We start from the raw sequence: 20,738 nt of genomic DNA on the forward strand, positions 1-20,738 counted from the left end.
GGAGTCTCTCCATTATCACATGTTTTTCGGAATATTTACCTTTAGAAAGGCAGTATGTCGACAATAGGGCATACCGAAGGAACCATCTACAGCCTACGTGACGGTTCTCGTCAATATATATTCCAAGAATTTGTGGGGCAGAACTCTGGTGAATTCTTGCTGCCCAGACCACAGTTTGGTTAGGGTTCGAGCAACTGTACACTGTGCTTCTCACACCCCAGGAAGACAACTAGGGAAAGTGTCGAAATATTGTAGGATACAAAAACAGAAACCTGAAGATCAATGAGAGTAGACGATCGGCTGGAAAATGACACATCCCTTCACTCTTCATCCCCCACGCAGGAAAGTGAACCTAGCGTCTTACGCACTATACCACATCATCAGATTAAAAGTAGCAGGTTCCACACAAACCGTTCTTCTGCCGAAAAAGGTTATCTTTATCACTCACTGTGTCAATAATATAGCTTCTCCTCAAATCCATTGCGTCATTGCAATTAATGAGCTAGCCACTGTACATCAGGTCCAATATTTTTTCTCTAAACTGATTCCAGGTATCTTGGAAGCCCGAAAGCGTGACGAAGAAAGAGGGATACTCGTTTGCTTCACCGAGGAAGTCGTGTCGCTGGAACGATGAAGAAAGTAAAATGGTAAACATTTTTTCCTACTAAAATATTATTAAAGAAATTAAGGTATCCGATTATAGAAGGAAGCTGAGGTTGTCCAAGTCCTCTTTATGTAATTACAAAGTAATAGCAGGTTTTCCTAAATTGCAGTGATGAGTAGTACAAGGGAACTAGGACAGTACATGGTACAGTGCAAACACAATCTGATTTGCACTTTACACAAACCTATAGTGTCCCTGTCTGTAGGTAATTTACTGCAACTTATGCAGTAAGTGAAAAGGTAGCTTTACACTTTATGTCGAACTTCTCCTAATTAATACGCCTTTCGTATATCAATTTTTCAAGAAAAACACAAAAAAGAAAAAAAAGAAAAAGAAACAACTCACTGTAGATATAAGTAATAATCTTACATCTATCCACATGTCAAAGAAGGAGAATAAATCTACATTTTAGCAGACACAGAGATAACAGACGCATTTGTCTAACAATCTAGATAGCACTTGAAGTATGTCACGTACGTACAGTGGAGTCTATGCATCATTCCAGTTCATGCCCATAAAAACTGTTTTTCCAGATATTCGTGTGAGTAGACTGATTGCAATTGTAACTGATGTTGTACTCATAGGATATTATTTTTCTCTGAAATTTCACATTTCTGAACATTTAAATTAAAGCGCCAGTGTTAGTACTTCTTTGAAAAGTTATTGGATAATTAAGCAGCTGTTTTCAAACAGTGCTCGCACGTCACTACACATAAGGTAACTGCGTCATGTGCAAGAAGTCTGAAGTTACTATCACTTTTGCCTGCCAGGTCATTAATACACAAAATGAATACGAAGGATCGGTCGATCTTTCTCCATTCAAAATCACATTCTGCTTCCTTCCTTCCAAGAAATCATTAGTATAGTCAGAAATCTTATTTCATCTCCCATATCACGCTTTTTTCGCTAATAAATGTTGCAATGGCAATGAACAAACTGGCTTTCGTAATTCAAGAAAAACTGCCCATACGTGATTGATCTGGTCCGTAGTTTCCAGGGTATCATGTGAGAAAAGTACAGCTCGTGATACATGTGACTGGTGTTTTCGTGATCGGTGCCGACTGGTTGGGCAAAGGTTGTTTTGTTCGACATACCTCATTATGTATGCGCGAAGGATCGTACAACAGACGGACGTTAAAGGGATTAGACGGTAGTTTTGTGGATCACTTCTGCTACTTTTCTTGCAGATGTGTGCTTTCTTCCAATCAGTGGACACACTTTTCTGTTTACGGGATTTTGACTGAAATGGGAGCTAATTCAGCTCCATATTATATACAGAACCTTACAAGATGACAGACGACAAGCAAACAACAATTCTTCCAGGGAAAATTTTCAGCAGTTTTCATGTTATAAATCTCAAATTATTGACAGATTGCTAGTGTAAAGTATCACATAACACGGTATACACAAAAAGTCTGATGAACAAGAAAATTTAACATTTAGACGCGAGCATGTTTCTTAGTTCCTCAGGCGAAGTGAGTGTGAGCCTATTAACGTGTGACCACTTCAGAGAAAAAACAGCAATAGTCAAGACATACAAAAGGTAACTATAAGTTGCATTAGTTTCCTTAGGTAAAAAGTGAGGTATGATCTGCTTCAGATCTGTAACTAAGGTGTGTAAAAACGAAAGCATTTATCATTCCAGAAAAATGAAGACCTTTTTAGTATAAGAGCCTAACCACGTAAAATTAAATATTACTGAAACAAAAGAAGATAACGTAACACCCAGTGACAAAAATAGCCATAAGTCTCATTTGTTATCAGACACGTGGGTGTGACAATTTATAGGTATGTGAAATCGAAAAATCACAAAGCAGACGGTAGAATACTAGGAAAATGGTCCCAGCCTAAAATATGACTGAGATGTGTGGGAACCTAACGAAATAGAACTAACGTGGAATAATTAACGCTTACAGAGAAGGGCAGCATGAAATTTCACAGCTTTGTTTGAGACGCCAGAGAGCGTCACGGAGAGACTAGAAAATCTGACGCTTGAAGATAGACGTAAACTATTACACGAAAGCCTTAATAGCTCGTGCAACTGGAAATATCATTTGCAAAGGGCTTTATAGTGGTTTGCAGGGAATAGATGTAGCTGCTGCAGCAAGAAAAAGGTGCTTAATATATAAAATCGCCATGGTTCGTTTTGAAAGCAATGTTCTAAACATGTTCCTCCTGAAATTAGGAGCACACGCCTCATGACTATAAACTTCTTATCCTTCCCAATATTTAAAAAGTTCACAAATGCTAGTGCAATATCCTAAATATTTCCTTTTATTACCAAGCGCATAATCTGACTTTATTCTCTGGTCCTTTATTTTGTTTTGAAATCGTGTACCGCATGCCCCCCTCAGACGCCATCAGACGCCTCAGACGCCGTCTCATAATTCTCACTGGTCTTTGTTTGAGGTTTGAGAGTGAATGACTGTTTTGATAAACGTGAAGTGATCGGCTTCTCCTAAGCGATGATTGTTCACTCACAGTGAAACCACGTTTTGTTACCGAGCTGCCGATAAATTCTGAAGTACTTTTGACTTTTATACTTATCGGGTACTTGGACGATGCAGACAGTGCAAGAGAGTTTGTATTAGAGTGTTTACAATTATCTTATCAGACCGCTTTTCCTCCTTCGTATCTCTTCGAGGAAAGCATTACCAATCACATCGTACCTACAAATTCCAAAATCAGATAGCACTCTACTGTAATTTTGTCCCAAATATCAAATAATTGATTATTAAGACAAAGAATTCTTTTATGCTCCAATTTTCACTCGATTGAAGGTTCCAGATTCGATGTTTATAGCTTTGGAGAAGACTTTACCGACAGACGTGAGTTTAAAGCAGAGCATTGTGTGTTGTTTGTCTTGGATTCTTGCGTTAGTGGTGAAGCATGCTTACGGCTGCGCAATTTCCAAATGAGATCGCAGAAAAACTTACAACAAAGAATTGTGTTATTTTTAGCAGACAGGTTCCGTCTTTATTTAATGTAGCACAGACATTAGCATTCCAAAGTCATTAGTAGGGGGGAGTGTTGTACCTTGGAATACTTATTCAGACACTCACCTCTAATCAACCGCCGGCCGCGGTGGTCTCGCGGTTCTAGGCGCGCAGTCCGGAACCGTGTGACTGCTACGGTCGCAGGTTCGAATCCTGCCTCGGGCATGGATGTGTGTCATGTCCTTAGGTTAGTTAGGTTTAAGTAGTTCTAAGTTCTAGGGGACTGATGACCACAGCTGTTAAGTCCCATAGTGCTCAGAGCCATTTTTTTTTTCTAATCAACCCTGTAATGGAAGTTTAAAGGATTTTCTTATTTCATTTTGAAACGGTAGCATTCACTTTGTTTGTGCTGCGGACTTTTTCTGAAACTGCAAAAATTTCTCCGGAAAAGTAAGGTTTTTCAAATAAGAAAAATGTGAAAAATTATATAAATTACTCCGGAAAAGAAAGGTTTCTCCAAATGTTAGTAAGTGTGCACAGATACACTATGGTATGCATCTGGAAACAAAACATTCCGTTCAAATTTAAAAGTGTTGCAATCGAGAAAATGTTATTAATACCATATTTAATGGGCTATGTGTTACATCATTACTCTGCTACATACCAATAATGAGTAACTGAAATCAAATTAAGGAGGGGTATTATATAAAAAAGAAACACAAGTTAACAACATTTTGAAATAGAAGCTATTGAAAACTGGCATATATTTCCATTTTTGAGACCGAGAAAATTGTTAACGTATTTAAGAAACTCATTTCATTAGCAAATATCACGTGTTCCATGGTAAAGAGGGTTTTTGTTTCAGGGTGCACGACAGACGAAACGTGACTTGATCGTCCACATGTTATGTAACTAATTAAAAAAAATATACAGAATTTGATTCACCATTAAACTTTGTAACTGAAGAATTAACTCTATCCTCTATTTAGTTTCAATGGATTTTGCAGCACTTAGATATGTAGAACTCGTAGTACGAGTATTTACAAACACCGCACAAAACACAACCTTTTGTCTCCAAACAACGAAAACAGTAGAGCATGGAGGAATCTGCTTATGGCGGTCTCTAGCGTTCGTTCCTTCATGTGATTATAACAATCGAGCATCGTGTGTTCCTAAGTATTTATCCTACAGGAACAACATTCTTCCCTATTTCTCTTTTTAGAGAGCCGCAGACAGATGTGTATCTGTAAGAAAGTCAGTTTCTCTATATAGCTGTGTCTGACAATTTATTGTGACCCACAGCTGATGTACAGTCGCTTTCAAGACAATATAGTCTAATAATCAGATATCAAACATGTGCCACTATGAATAGTGCCCCAACTGTGAGGTCCACCTATACATATTTCCGGCACCAAACGAAGCCCTAATGAGTACACTATGCAATACCATTTGAGGATCACTTTTCTGGAAGCCCAGAGTTTGAAATTTGGCTCAGAGGCGCCTACTAAACTTCATTGCGGACATGCCACACGGAGGGAAGGTCATTACACCCCCTCTTAGCCACATTTCAGCTTCTTTTGACGCCTCAGTAATTGAGGTCAGAACCGCGGCGCCTAGCGTGGAAATCACGTAGGTATCTTATAGGTGGCCGATGAAAACATTTAGAACACACAGACACTCAGAAGCGACACCAAAAGGCCTCAGGAGATGACATAAAGACCATCACTGAAACCACTCCTTACCTGTTGGCGTTAATTTTCACGACATTTAGGAGTGCAAAGTACAGTAGGATGATGCTATTGACAAATTTTGCTACTGTTGACACCCCATGGACGATTCAACACTTTTCTAAGGATATCGTGGGGTTGCAACGTCAATGAACATGAATGCACCCCTTTTTAGTGTAGCGTGACTGCATGTTTTGCTTCAGTTTACAGGATGGATCCATTAAGGACAGTCCAAAACCATTCGAACCTGATCCGAAGAAGGAAAGAGTGTCCATGATTTTTCATCTCTCCCTTTTCGCACCGTCCCGTGACGTGTGTACGGGTGGATGCGACGCTGAAACCCACATGACTAAAACGACAAAGGCTCACAATTCGGCAACACCATCAGTGCCACCTACGCACTTTTGTTGGGCACTGAAAGTATCTCAATACAGAGACATCCATCTATCTATCTATACTCTGGTGAGGTAGGCAACCCTTTAGACATCTTTTTGATTTCGCACACAGCTAGCAGGCGCTACTGTGGAGCTGGTTTCTTGTCCGGCCAATGGCTACGGTCGGTGAACGAGTCGAATATAAATGTACATGGAAATTTTTAAAGTGCCCGACAAAAGTGCTCGGATGGCAACAACATTGTTGTTACCAAACTAGGAGACCTTAGAGGGACCATACGGCATTTTAGCCACGTGAATGTTAATATCATGTCCCTCCTGAGCACACCTCGCAGGGAATGAGGGGGAGGGGGGGGGGGGCAGGGAGAGGAGGAGGGGGAAGAAAGGAAAGATCAAAAAGCATAAGCAACCTTCTCCGCTTGAAATTTCGTCGATTGGTTTTGAAAGTTCCCTAGTAGTTCCACCGTGTATACCAAAGCAAAAGTTTCAATCAAACTACAGTCCGAAGGATTGAGAACACGTTAAGTTAGGCTGCAGCACCTTCATGTTCTTAGAAACGGCTTGAATCGTCCGGGAGGTATCAGCAGTGGCAAAATTTGTCAAGAACGTCGTCCTGCCATGCAGTGCGCTGCAAAATTTCGTTTTTGAGTGCGAAATGTTTGAAAATTAACGTCCCTAGGGAAGGTGTGGTGTCGCTGACGCACTTTACGCCACCTCCTGAGACTTTTTCATGTCGATTGTGAGCAGCGGTGTCTTAGAAATATTTCCCTCACCCACCCATAAGAAAGCTGCGTAGCTTCCACGCTAGCCGCCGCGCTTCTAACTTCCATGACAGAGGCATCAAAGATGGGGTGAGGGGGTAATGACCGTCCCTCATCTGACACGTCCTTGTGGCATCAGGCAGAATTGTGGTGTAATTTGCTGTCAGTGCGGATTCATTAACCCATCTTACAGGTTTCATGAACTTCTTAGCTCTGATCTTTCATTTGCATGTGTCAACACTTTTCTGTCTGAAGCGTTGTCAGCCCCATGGGAGACCATACAGGATGCCACGCTAATGCCAAATTACATAGGAAGGCTGTAGGCGCCGCTGAGCCAAATTTCATACTTTTGCGCCGCAATGAGAGACAGTTACGGGGTTTCAAGAAAGTGATCCTTTATTTCTTCTGTGCAGTGCACATATCAGATCCGCAACTCGCTTGGACGTTCACCACTTTACTGAGGTTTTACTCGGAGTTACAGGGCCACAGCACCATTTGACATCTGAGGTGATTTTTTTGAATTGAACTTCCAAAAAAACCTTTGCGACATTTCAGTTTATAGTGCATGATGCACAAATAAAAACATATAACTGAATCACACAACATTTGAAGAGGTGTTTGGCATATATATCGAGCGCCCATGTCGCCTTCACAAGAGGACCACCCAGGAGTCGGATTTTTGTTATTTTTTTATTTTTTTTACTTGAAGTTCAGAGACCAAATATCGATCAATATAACTCTTAAAAATTCGTAGATAATCGACTTTGAATATTTACGATGCAATTTGATTTATCAGTGTTATAGTAATTTTCACGGCGGGTGGCGTAGTTCACACAGTAGTGGTGAAGAATGTGAATTGGGTAATCATTCGATCGCTGGTTCGAATCTTGTTGTGGTTTCTCCTTTTTATTTTCCTTTCAGTTCTAATACGTCGACATTTATATATATTATTCGTAAATATGCAAACATCTGAACATCTTTATTCATGAAAAATACATGTCTTCTTTTTTCTACTTAATTTTCACGCACATTACAAATGTAAATTCTTACTTATCAATATTTTATAAACGATTATTATTATTAGCGATCGTTTAAATGTAAAAAAACTACAAATTTATCCTCGATCTTTTGTAAAATATCGTTAGTAAAGAACTTATATTTGCAGTGAAAACTAGAGTTTTGTATCCGAAATGTGTCATAAAAAATTGCGTTAATTTTAATAAATTAAAGGTCCTCAGAATACTTCAAAGTCGATTTTCTCGAGAATTTTCTAGAGATTTAGCGACTTGCTTTGGCAGAATGATATTTGAGTTCTGAACATAAAGATAAAAAATTACAAAAATCCGATTTCTGGGTGGTCTCCATGTCAGCCCAACGACTGCCACATTTATCTGAGGCACCTTCTTTTGAAAAGGTAGCTTGTGTACTCGTTATTATTTCATCAATCAAGCTAGATATCATAGTCAAGACAAATTATTCTTTATAAAATTTTCATTTGAGATAAAGGACAAATTTGTACAAACCTCATTGCAAAGTAAAACTGTGATGGCCTCACAGATTTTCTGTTCTAATCGCATCCAAATCACATTTTATGTCATGTTGACTTAACAAGCTTCAAATGACGATAAAACAGCTGAGAACAAAACAAAACACCAAAAATAGTCCACAATAAAATGGTTTTTATTATTTGTATTAAGTTATCGCTTCCGATTAGAGGAATAAGATTCTGAAATTGGAAAATATTTGAAGAGTTATTTATGTATATTTATAGTTGTTTTAATTAATGAATATTAAAAATGATGTCTTTTAGGGGATAATAGTTGTCAGAATACAGGTACTTTGACCCTCTCTTAGAGCAAAATACCTCAACTGACTCAATAGGTTTTTTTTAAAAGATACCAAAAGATCAGGCGAACAGTGTTTTCGTATGTTTGATGGAATTCATTCATTTAAGCTATTCCCCACGTAACTTAATACGAAGATGGTCCCGATTTTTAACAGATTTTAATGTTATATATAAATTATAAAGAAGAAACCAAAATCCGAAACTTAAATCACCTACATAGTGAATAAAGAAAACTGAATGGTATGCAACGAGACGGTTAATTCTAAGAAAATTAATGTTGTAGACGAAAGTGTTATCATTTAAATCGTAAAAATTCAGGTTAAGATAAACAATGAGCTTTCTGTTTGAAGCCGTCGATAACATGAGGGATCCAAAGCCTGCATTCGATCTTAGACTAATGAAAAGAATGGAGAAGTACGGAATTTTGTTACAAGTACTTGTCCAGAATAAAAGAATGCCATGGCAAAATTAAAAGAATTGTTGAATTTAATGTCAAACACGTTTCGTACAACATCAACCCATGGTAGTAGGAAGTCCGATAAGATAACAGTTGCAAAACACCCATATGGATTTCGTATAAATAGTAGTGTCTGTGGAAATGAAAGATGAATAGTTTTCGTCTGGTTCGTGTTCTCCCTCCTGTTTGTACGAACGACAGTTGCACTCCTTCAGTTTGTTAGGAGATGTTCCAGTTGTCTACATTAGATAGTATAAATAGTAGTTCGTAAAAATAGTAGTGTCTGTGGAAATGAAAGGTGAATCGTTTTGGTCTGGTTCGTCTTCTCCCGCCTGTTTGTACAAACGACAGTTCCACTCCTTCAGTTTGTTAGGAGATGTTCCAGTTGTCTACATTAGGTAGTACGAATTTAATGATGGAAGGAAGTGTGGGTGGTAAAAATTGTAAAGGATGACCAAGGTTTGATCATAGAAACCAGGTTCCAATGGATGTTGGTCGAAGTACTCTTGAAGATATGAAAACCAACACAAGATTGCAAACAAATTTTGAATTGAGGTGATTATATACAGATTAAATTTTCCTTTGTTTATAGACAGGGGTAAGCAGCTAACACAAGAAGTAGAAAGAAATAAAGGGGTTAGAAGAAGTTGGTGTCTCTCACCGACACTTGTTAATATATATAGGCGCAAGTTGTAATAAGATGAAAAAAAAAATTCAAATGTGATCTAACAGTCTCGCCGCAGTATAGCTTAAATGGTATTCTACATGCAGATGATGTTGTCATTGTGCAACAAACAGAAGATAATGTACAAAGGGGGCTTCACATACTAAGAAATGTAGTGGAAGAATGTGGACTGATAATATCTCCACATGAATCAACAGTAATGGTATGTCTATTGAAAAACATGATAAGATCGAAAATTGAGATAAATGATAAAATATTGCAGCAGATACTCTACCTTTAACTGTCTTCGAAGTGAAATATCCCCAAAAGAAGATTACAACATGGAAACAAACTTTGCAAATTTAACTATATATGTGGAACAATTTATAGAACTAGGAAATATAAAACCTGAACAGAAACTGAATTGAAGTTTCATGAAACAATGGTGGTTCCACTAGTATAATAGGGAAGTGAGACGTGGGTATTCCTACAGAAAGGCACAAGGAAAATTACTGCAAGTGAAATGAAATTTCATAGGTCAGTCTAAAAAAGGCTGCACGTTGATGGATGAAATACGAAAAACAGAAGTAAGACAAGATCAGCAGAGTTTAAGTTTGGGAATAACAGTTATAAAGTACTAGCTGTACCCCGCCACACTTTGTAGTGGCTTAGTCATCATAAACAGAAAAATAAGAAAAGAGAAAGCAAATGTTTCTAATATGTATGGAAATTGGATGTGTGTCCTCATTTCTGTCCATCAACTTCCTCTGTCCACCTCCCCCTCCCCCTTCCTTTGTCTGTCTCCTTCTCCTTTCCCCTCTCTCTGTCTATCTCACCCTTCCCATTTTCTATGTACATTTCCATTTCCCTTCCCCCCTTCTCTCTGCTCTTGAGCTTTGTTTGTTGTTGTTGCAAATTCATTTTCTGCAACAGTATTCCAATCACAAACCAATAAGCCGTAACTACAACTTTCCTACTCACCACATATGTGTATATACACTCCTGGAAATGGAAAAAAGAACACATTGACACCGGTGTGTCAGACCCACCATACTTGCTCCGGACACTGCGAGAGGGCTGTACAAGCAATGATCACACGCACTGCACAGCGGACACACCAAGAACCGCTGTGTTGGCCGTCGAATGGCGCTAGCTGCACAGCATTTGTGCACCGCCGCCGTCAGTGTCAGCCAGTTTGCCGTGGCATACGGAGCTCCATCGCAGTCTTTAACACTGGTAGCATGCCGCGACAGCGTGGACGTGAACCGTATGTGCAGTTGACGGACTTTGAGCGAGGGCGTATAGTGGGCATGCGGGAGGCCGGGTGGACGTACCGCCAAATTGCTCAACACGTGGGGCGTGAGGTCTCCACAGTACATCGATGTTGTCGCCAGTGGTCGGCGGAAGGTGCACGTGCCCGTCGACCTGGGACCGGACCGCAGCGACGCACGGATGCACGCCAAGACCGTAGGATCCTACGCAGTGCCGTAGGGGACCGCACCGCCACTTCCCAGCAAATTAGGGACACTATTGCTCCTGGGGTATCGGCGAGGACCATTCGCAACCGTCTCCATGAAGCTGGGCTACGGTCCCGCACACCGTTAGGCCGTCTTCCGCTCACGCCCCAACATCGCGCAGCCCGCCTCCAGTGGTGTCGCGACAGGCGTGAATGGAGGGACGAATGGAGACGTGTCGTCTTCAGCGATGAGAGTCGCTTCTGCCTTGGTGCCAATGATGGTCGTATGCGTGTTTGGCGCCGTGCAGGTGAGCGCCACAATCAGGACTGCATACGACCGAGGCACACAGGGCCAACACCCGGCATCATGGTTTGGGGAGCGATCTCCTACACTGGCCGTACACCTCTGGTGATCGTCGAGGGGACACTGAATAGTGCACGGTACATCCAAACCGTCATCGAACCCATCGTTCTACCATTCCTAGACCAGCAAGGGAACTTGCTGTTCCAACAGGACAATGCACGTCCGCATGTATCCCGTGCCACCCAACGTGCTCTACAAGGTGTAAGTCAACTACCCTGGCCAGCAAGATCTCCGGATTTGTCCCCTATTGAGCACGTTTGGGACTGGATGAAGCGCGTCCCACGCGGTCTGCACGTCCAACACGAACGCTGGTCCAACTGAGGCGCCAGGTGGAAATGGCATGGCAAGCCGTTCCACAGGACTACATCCAGCATCTCTACGATCGTCTCCATGGGAGAATAGCAGCCTGCATTGCTGCGAAAGGTGGATATACACTGTACTAGTGCCGACATTGTGCATGCTCTGTTGCCTGTGTCTATGTGCCTGTGGTTGTGTCAGTGTGATCATGTGATGTATCTGACCCCAGGAATGTGTCAATGAAGTTTCCCCTTCCTGGGACAATGAATTCACGGTGTTCTTATTTCAATTTCCAGGAGTGTATATTGAAAAGTATATAACCTAAATTTGTTCATACGTTTATTACTGTAAAGTGTAGAAATTTTAAGCAAATTGGAAAGGTATACTTTGAGATTTTTCATAACTATATTTTCTCTTTGAATATTACACATATATTTACATCTCACATATATTAAAATATTCATATGTTAAAGAATTGTTGTTGTTGTTGTTGTCTTCAGTCCTGAGACTGGTTTGATGCAGCTCTACATGCTACTCTATCCTTCGCAAGCTTCTTCATCTCCCAGTACCTACTGCAACCTACATACTTCTGAATCTGCTTAGTGTATTCATCTCTTGGTCTCCCTCTACGATTTTTACCCTCCACGCTGCCCTCCAGTACTAAACTGGTGATCCCTTGATGCCTCAGAACATGTCCTACCAACAGATCCCTTCTTCTAGTCAAGTTGTGACACAAACTTCTCTTCTCCCCAATCCTATTCACTACCTCCTCATTAGTTATGTGATCTATCCACCTTATCTTCAGCATTCTTCTGTAGTACCACATTTCGAAAGCTTCTATTGTCTTCTTGTCCAAACTAGTTATCGTCCATGTTTCACTTCCATACATAGCTACACTCCAAACAAATACTTTCAGATACGATTTCCTGATACATAAATCTATATTCGATGTTAACAAATTTCCTCTTCTTCAGAAACGCTTTCCTTGCCATTGCCAGTCTACATTTTATATCCTCTCTACTTCGACCATCATCAGTTATTTTACTTCCTAAATAGCAAAACTCCTTTACTACTTTAAATGTCTCATTTCCTAATCTAATTCCTTCAGCATCACTCGATTTAATTTGACTACATTCCATTATCCTCGTTTTGCTTTTGTTGATTTTCATCTTATATCCTCCTTAGGTACCTAAGAACTACAGAGATTAACGATTTTGAATAAACCAACATTTACATTTTTATAACAATCCGCTTTTATTATTTATATACCAGATGACGTTACTGTAGGTACATAAAAACACTTGGATATTCGAATGTGAAGTAGTGTCAAAATTTGAAAGCAGTTGAAGAACTTTCAGAGGTATGAGATTTTGAAGAAACAGACTTTATGTTTACTCAGTTTTTTCAAATAAAGTCACAGTTACAAGCTGTGGCCGTTATATGAAATAAATTGTAAACCATTCAAACTACTGAAGGCACTAACTACTGATAGGCATAGTTAGCGAATGAAAGATTTTAATAGAGAACAAACAATGTATTTACCTTAATAGTCATAATATATATATCAGTTCATGACATCCATTCTTACAAATTTCAAAACTCCGCCATCTCTCTCCCCACATCCACCACTGCTGGCGGCTCACCTCTAACTGCGCAACGCTACGCACCGCTAACAACCAACAGCCAAACACTACAATGGCGAGTATTACAACAATGCCAACCAGCCACTGACTGCACACAGCACAGCCAGTGATTTTTCATACAGAGGGCTATGTGGCGTTACCAATAAAAAAACCTGAACAACCCACTTACAACCTGTTGCGCATCCATTTTGGTTGTACATTTGTGATTGTGAGTTATTGTTTATCCTAGAGCAATTCACTGGAAACCCACGTGTAATTTCTTTTAATGAAGGCATGAAAAAACTATCTGACGATGAACTGTGAAAAATTCGAAATCGCTAACGGTACTTTTTGAATAAAGTAACCTAAAATCAATTTTTGGCTGGTTCCTGTAATTTGTGACTGGTTGCAACTCACCGTCAACAACTTATCTATGTTTGTATTTGTAGAGAAAATGTGGATGTTCTTTGTCGCAAATCACTAAAAGTTTTTGAAATATTTCTTTGAAATTTTGACACAAGGTTGCATTGGATTAGGGCTGTGCTTTAACGTACCTATTTTTTAAACATATGAAACATATATTTTTTATAAATTTACCAATAGGAAACGTTTTTATAGAAAATACATACATAAAACACGACTGTATTAGTGTGCAACGTTGTGTCAAAATGTCAAAGCAGTCAGTCAAAACCTTTTGGAGATACACGATTTTGAACAAGCGAACATTTACATTTCTATTTATATAGATACATAGCTGTCAAACCGATTTCTTTTGTTACGAGGATATGTGACAGCAAAACAGTTAAATGGAACTCATTTTTTAATATTCTTCTCCGTATCAAAAATACCATTAACCGTCCACAGCGACGCACAAAAAAGAAAGAAAGTCAACCAAACTGCTCCAGCCGTTCTCAGGTTATGTGACCTTTCCCAACTGATTTCTATTTCCGACGTTTTGCTGCTTGTCCAAAATTTTATTTAATACACATATTGTTCTGATAATAACGAACACAACAAAGGATCAAACAGATCGGTCAAACCGTTCTCAGTTGACAATCTTTCATAAGTGCGGCAATTGATTTTTATGTATGTAGATGACGTGAACTGGTGTACCAACTTAGAAAGAATGTAACTAGATCGTCAGCCTACAATCGCCATTAATTACAAGCCCACTGCACAATGAAGTGTCGGAGGTCTTGAGGCCAAGAAGGTTTTTGTAACAGGCTTACTCCATGAAGTGAAGAAGTTGATGGTGGTGGTCAGTTGTTTTTAATAATAATACATGCATAGCACATACTGTTGTTGATATGGTTGATCATATTCTACAACTAGATGTACAGTACGCTTTGCTATCTTCCAAAAATAAGGATTTTTCTGAAGTACAACGAAAGAATATTTTAAGCCTAACATGCAAGTATTGTATATAGATCAGGTTATTTTGCACTTCATCAATACTATTTGTCTGGACGATTAATTTCAGCTGTGACACTGCCCAGTTAATTATATTTATAGTTTCTTAGCAGGTTATTTAAAATGTTTACAAAACAATGTGCCTACTTGTTAGTTGAGGAGCCCAGTTACTCGTATGTGTTTTGCAAAATTCTTGAGTGTGAGATGGTCTACCTAATTTATTTAAACTGAATTTTTGTGGTTTCATGTTGTCGTAAATAGTGATGCAAGGCACTTTTGCGAATGCATCTAGAAGCGTGAGTCAGCAAAGCTCTTTACCTCATACGCATTCGAGACTTTAAAATTCCGTAGTGCTGTCTTCACCGAGATTCTTTGTGAGAAAGTTTTTACTAAACGACGTATATTCTCTTCTAATAAATATATTAATTACAGAGATAAAGCTATCAACTTCGTTTCTTTTTCAATTGGAACTGTAGTAATATCCGCTGCTAGGAACTTAGTTCTAAAAGAGACTAATTAAAAGGAGTTTCAGTCTTGAAAATCTGGTTACTAGTTTAGAAGAAATTGCATTATATACATCTTATGATTTATCTTCTTTTAACATGAAACATATTGCTGTCTTATGCGGAAGTTCGTGATGTAGGAAATAATGTTTTTCACTGCTGTGATGCCTGTGTAAAAGGGAGACATAGGAAACATTGCTTTCATATTGTCTGCGTCGTCCACGAGTGTCGAGCGCTGGTTAGTTTGAAAAGAAAATTCTTCTGTAGACCAAAATAAAACTTGTGTACGAGTCTTATGCATTCGTAGATCTCTTTTACAAAGACATTGGACATGCCTTGATATTACAATTAGGCTGTTTAGATTTTTATATTGGTAAAGCCACATAGCGCTCTGTATGAAAATCACTGGCTGTGCTGTGTGCAGTCAGTGGCTGGTTGTCATTGTTGTAATACTCGCCATTGTTGCGTTGGGCAGTTGGCTGTTAACAGCGCGTAGCGTTGCGCAGTTGGAGGTGAGCTGACAGCAGCGGTGGATGTGGGAAGAGAGATGGCGGAGTTTTGAGAGCGGATGATCTGGACGTGTGTCCATCAGAGACAGTAAATTTGTAAGATTGGGTGTCATGAATTGATATATATATATATATATATATATATATATATATATATATATATATATATATATATATATATATATATGGGTGTCATGAACTGATATATATATATATATATATATATATATATATATATATTATGACTTTTAAACACTATTAAGGTAAATACATTGCTTGTTCTTTATCGAAATCTTTCCTTTGCTAACTATGCCTATTAGTAGTTAGTGACTTCAGTAGTTAGAATCTTTTATTTGGCTGGCAGTATTGACGCTCGCTGTATTGCAGTAGTTCGGCTAATGAAGATTTTTGAGAGATAAGGGATTCATGAAAGGTATAGGTTATTGTTAGTCAGGGCCATTCTTTTGTAAGGGTGATTACAAGTCAGATTGCGTTGCGCTAAAAAATATTGTGTGTCAGTTTAAGCACAGCCATTTATAATTTTTCTAAGGGGACGTTTCGAGAAAAATAAAGTAATTCGCATATACAGATATTTACAGACTTACATTTCTTAGTCTAGTATGCCAAAGATGGGATAGATAGTCGACTGTGGCCTTCTATTTAGAAACATCCCGGCAATTGCCTGTAGTAATTTAGTGGAACAATGGAAAACCTAAATCATAATGGCTGAAATAAGCCTCCCGAATACAAGGCCACTCTGTCCAAACCAGTAATACTTCATTTGGTTTGTCTGTAGTGTACAATACTGTTTTACAACAAAGCTATTTAATTATGAAAGAGGTTAATACTACAGTTCTCATTCATCTCTCATTCCCAGTCACTGCACGCACTACACACACTACAGACCCATTTTTTCACAACACAACATACTCTCTCAGCTGGCATCAGGATCATTTTGTGCAACGCAACTTTTAATAGCCTGAAAAACTGAGTCAGCATCCCTCTACGACGAATTAGATGCTGAGATCAGAAAGAAGATAAGGTGTTACATTACAACAGCATAGCTCTGAAACTATGTTTCTTCAGAAAAGGAAAAAAAATCGTTATGTGAAATGTTACATGTTTTATTACTGAAGAGAACAACAACAACATCGTTATTTTTATTTGATTTCTTTTCTTACCAAACTACTAATCTCTGTTGTATAAGTTATCCTTCAGTGTACAGAACATATTGCTCGACAGATGCCTCTGAAATAAATTTGTTTTAGCAATATCTTTAATCTCCTTTGCTGATTTATTGAGCAGTTTTATACCTTGGTAAAAATTCTATTTTGAGTGTCATGTTTATTCTTTCTTGGTAAATAGAAGTTCAGTCTAGATGTTGTTCGATAGACATGGACAGAGTTGTTTGTGCAGTAATTATCAATGTTGTTTTTGATGGCAACAACTGACTGGTAAATGTATTCACACGGTGCTGTTAAATCCCCACTACTTTGAATAGCCCTTTGTGAATTTATTCCACAGAAAATAATACCATAGCTAAGAAATGAGTGTTCATATGAACAGTATGAAACTGAGAGACACTAGCTGTTACACACACACCACAGGAATCTAAGGACATGCTGATTATCTTCTCTTTGCATACTACTTCAACTGAGAATCAATATCCATTCCTAGAAATTTTGTATTTGTTAGAGGTACCATCTGCATTTAATGTAACAGTGTGATTTTCCTTCTTGGAACTCAAATCCATTGCATATGTTTTCTGTACTTTCAATGTCAATTTATTGCGTATCGATCAATTGTAAACTTCCCTGACGGTTTCATTCCCTTTCTTAGTAACGAGTTACCTTGTTTTCTCAGTGAAAGAAATATTGCTGTCATCAGCATAGAGAAACTTTTTTCCCCCTGACTGACATTACTTGGAAAGACATTGATGCATATCAGGAACTGTAGTATTCCTAAAAATGCTATGCTGGGAAACTGTTTCACGTATTCATCCGCATTTTTCTATATTTAGAGCAAGCTGCCATTCATCACAGCAAACAGAAATTCTTCTTGTCCTGCAATCTTCAACAGTCACTCAACGACCACATTTTCCCGTGTACTACAGTGCCATCAACAAATAGTCGCAGATTGGTGCTCACCCTAGACACCATACCATTTATGTACACAGAGAAGAAGAGCAGGCCTATCATACTTCCCTGAGACACTGCTCACGATTCACTTGTCTCTAAGGGAAAGCAGAAAGGTAGAAGGAGTATGAAGAGGGTCCATACAAGGGCGATGTACTTGAGGACAATATTATAGAAATGGAAGAGGATGTAGATGAAGATGAAATGGGAGATACGATACTGCGTGAAGGGTTTGACAGAGCACTGAAAGACGTGAGTCCAAACAAGGCCCTGGGAGTAGACAACATTCCATTAGAACTACTGACGGCCTTGGGAGAGCCAGTCCTGACAAAACTCTACCATCTGGTGAGCAAGATGTATGAGACAGGCGAAATACCCTCAGACTTCAAGAAGAATATAATAATTTCAATCCCAAAGAAAGCGGATGTTGACACATGTGAACATCACCGAACTATCAGTTTAATAAGTCACAGCTGCGAAATACTAACGCGAATTCTTTACAGACGAATGGAAAAACTGGTAGAAGCCAACTTCGGCGAAGATCAGTTTGGATTCCGCAGAAATGTTGGAACACGTGAGACAATACTGGCACTACGACTTATCTTAGAAAATAGATTAAGGAAAGTCCAACCTACATTTCTAGCATTTGTAGACTTAGAGAAAGCTTTTGAGAATGTTGACTGGAATACTCTCTTTCAAATTCTAAAGGTGGCAGGGGTAAAATACAGGGAGTGAAAGGCTATTTACAATTTGTACAGAAACCAGATGGCAGTTATAAGAGTCGAGGGGCATGAAATGGAAGCAGTGGTTGGAAAGGGAGTGAGACAGGATTGTAGCCTGTCCCCAATGTTATTCAATCTGTATATTGAGCAAGCAGTAAAGGAAACAAAAGAAAATTCAGAGTAGCTATTAAAGTCCATGGAGAAGAAATAAAAACGTTGAGGTTCGCCGATGACATTGTAATTGTGTCAGAGACAGCGAAGGACTTGGAAGAGCAGTTGAACGGAATGGACAGTGTCTTGAAAGGAGGATATAAGATGAACATCAACAAATGCAAAACGAGGATAATGGAATGTAGTCGAATTACGTCGGGTGATGCTGAGGGAATTAGATTAGGAAATGAGACACGTGTTCCAACAAAGTAGTAAAGGAGTTTTGCTATTTGGGGAGCAAAATAACTGATGATGCTCGAAGTAGAGAGGATATAAAATGTAGACTGGCAATGACAAGGGAAGCGTTTCTGAAGAAGAGAAATTTGTTAACATCGAGTATAGATTTAAGTGTCAGGAAGTCATTTCTGAAAGTATTTGTATGGAGTGTAGCTATGTATGGAAGTGAAACGTGGACGGTAAATAGTTCGGACTAGAAGAGACTAGAAGCTTTCGAAATGTGGTGCTACAGAAGAATGCTGAAGATTAGATGCATAGATCACATAACTAATGAGGAGGTATTGAATAAAATTGGGGAGAAGAGGAGTTTGTCGCGCAACTTGACCAGAAGAAGGGATCTGTTGATAGGACATGTTTTGAGGCATCAAGGGATCACCAGTTTAGTACTGGAGGGCAGCGTGGAGGGTAAAAATCGTAGAGGGAGACCAACAGATGAATACACTAACCAGATTCAGAGGGATGTAGGCTGCAGTAGGCACTGGGAGATGAAGAAGCTTGCACAGGATAGAGTAGCATGGAGAGCTGCATCAAACCAGTCTCAGGAGTGAAGACAACAACAACAACAACAACGTGAAGGACAGCATAGAGTGCTATTACTTAAGACGTATTCGAGACATTCAGATATCTGGGAACTTATTCCATATGCTCGGCACTTCATTAACAGCTTCCAGTGGGACGCCGCATGAAACGTTTTTTTGGAAATAGATACACGATTATGGAGTACACCATTTACCCATCATCCGTTGCTCGTATGATACCATGCGAGAAAAGAGCAAACTGTCACATGAGCGAAGCTTTCTGCATCCATGTTGTTTTGTGGACTAAAATCTCCCCTGTCTCAAGGCAATTTGTTACATGTGAACTTTGAGTAGGCTCAAGAATTCTGCAGCACACCGGTGCCGATATCAAGGATATGTGTACAATGATATGCCACATGATAAAGTTTATGGCAGTTGTAACATTGTACCTGGTCTGTGTTAGAACACAATGTTCAGCGGAGGCAACAAGTATGTAAAACCTTACCAAGTGGGATACTCGCCTGTGCTGCTCCTGTGCCACCAGGATAACGACTCTTTTCTTTCGCGTCGGCGTGACTTCTAGTCACGTGTATGCCTGTGAGTACAACCTTAACCCACTTGGGTTTCACTGTGGGAAACACGTAGCACGGAATCTGTTCAGCTTCCACCATGACTGTAACTTTGGCATGATCGTCGGTGTTGATAAGCATATGCTTCGACTTACCGCCGCCAGCTTGCTTGGCGCTGTAATATCGGGCGCACATCTTGGCTGACTGTAAGTTCAGATTCTTGTAGTTGTGTGAGTATTGCGTCACTACAGGCGGTATCATGTGCCGTTGGTGTTACTGCTGCTGTTGTTCAGCACTGGAGTCTTCTTCAGCTGCTTCTTAGCCCCATAGGGTGTTGAAAGAATTATTTGTGTCTGGTGTAGTGCTGCAGGTGCTAGCCTCGCTTTTGTCATTCTATTTTGCTTCATCCCTGCCGGTTTCATCGATGCTACGTCACTTCACCTACGTATGATGGATACTTCGAACGCTTCTACATCTGTATCTACACAGGTACTCCGTCAGCCACTGTACGGTGCATGGCAGAGTGTACCCTGCAGCATTACTTGTCATTGCCTTCCCTATTCCAATCTCAAATCGAGCGAGGGAAAGTCGACTGTCTATATGCCTATATTAGAATTTCTCGTAGTTTATTTTCATGGTCCTTGCGCGCAATGTATGTTGGTGGCAGTAGATCGTTCGGCATTCGGCTTAAAATGCGGTTCCCTAAATTTTCCTAATAGTGTTCCTCTCCAGAGAACCC

At 39.6% G+C, this 20,738-nt stretch overlaps 1 protein-coding gene across 5 annotated transcripts in view; it reads left to right on the top strand.

Moving 5' to 3' along the window:
• LOC126281688 (caspase-1-like) overlaps positions 1-20,738 on the top strand; it is a 210,537-nt gene that overhangs the window by 9,424 nt on the left and 180,375 nt on the right. For all 5 annotated transcript variants that reach the window (XM_049980857.1, XM_049980879.1, XM_049980874.1 and 2 more), the window contains exon 2: positions 552-647. In XM_049980857.1, coding sequence (XP_049836814.1) covers positions 631-647 — 17 coding nt within the window. In that variant the 5' untranslated portion in view covers positions 552-630. The remainder of the gene's footprint in view (positions 1-551; positions 648-20,738) is intronic.

This window comes from Schistocerca gregaria, chromosome 1 (genome assembly GCF_023897955.1).
Source record: "Schistocerca gregaria isolate iqSchGreg1 chromosome 1, iqSchGreg1.2, whole genome shotgun sequence".
Taxonomy (NCBI): domain Eukaryota; kingdom Metazoa; phylum Arthropoda; class Insecta; order Orthoptera; family Acrididae; genus Schistocerca; species Schistocerca gregaria.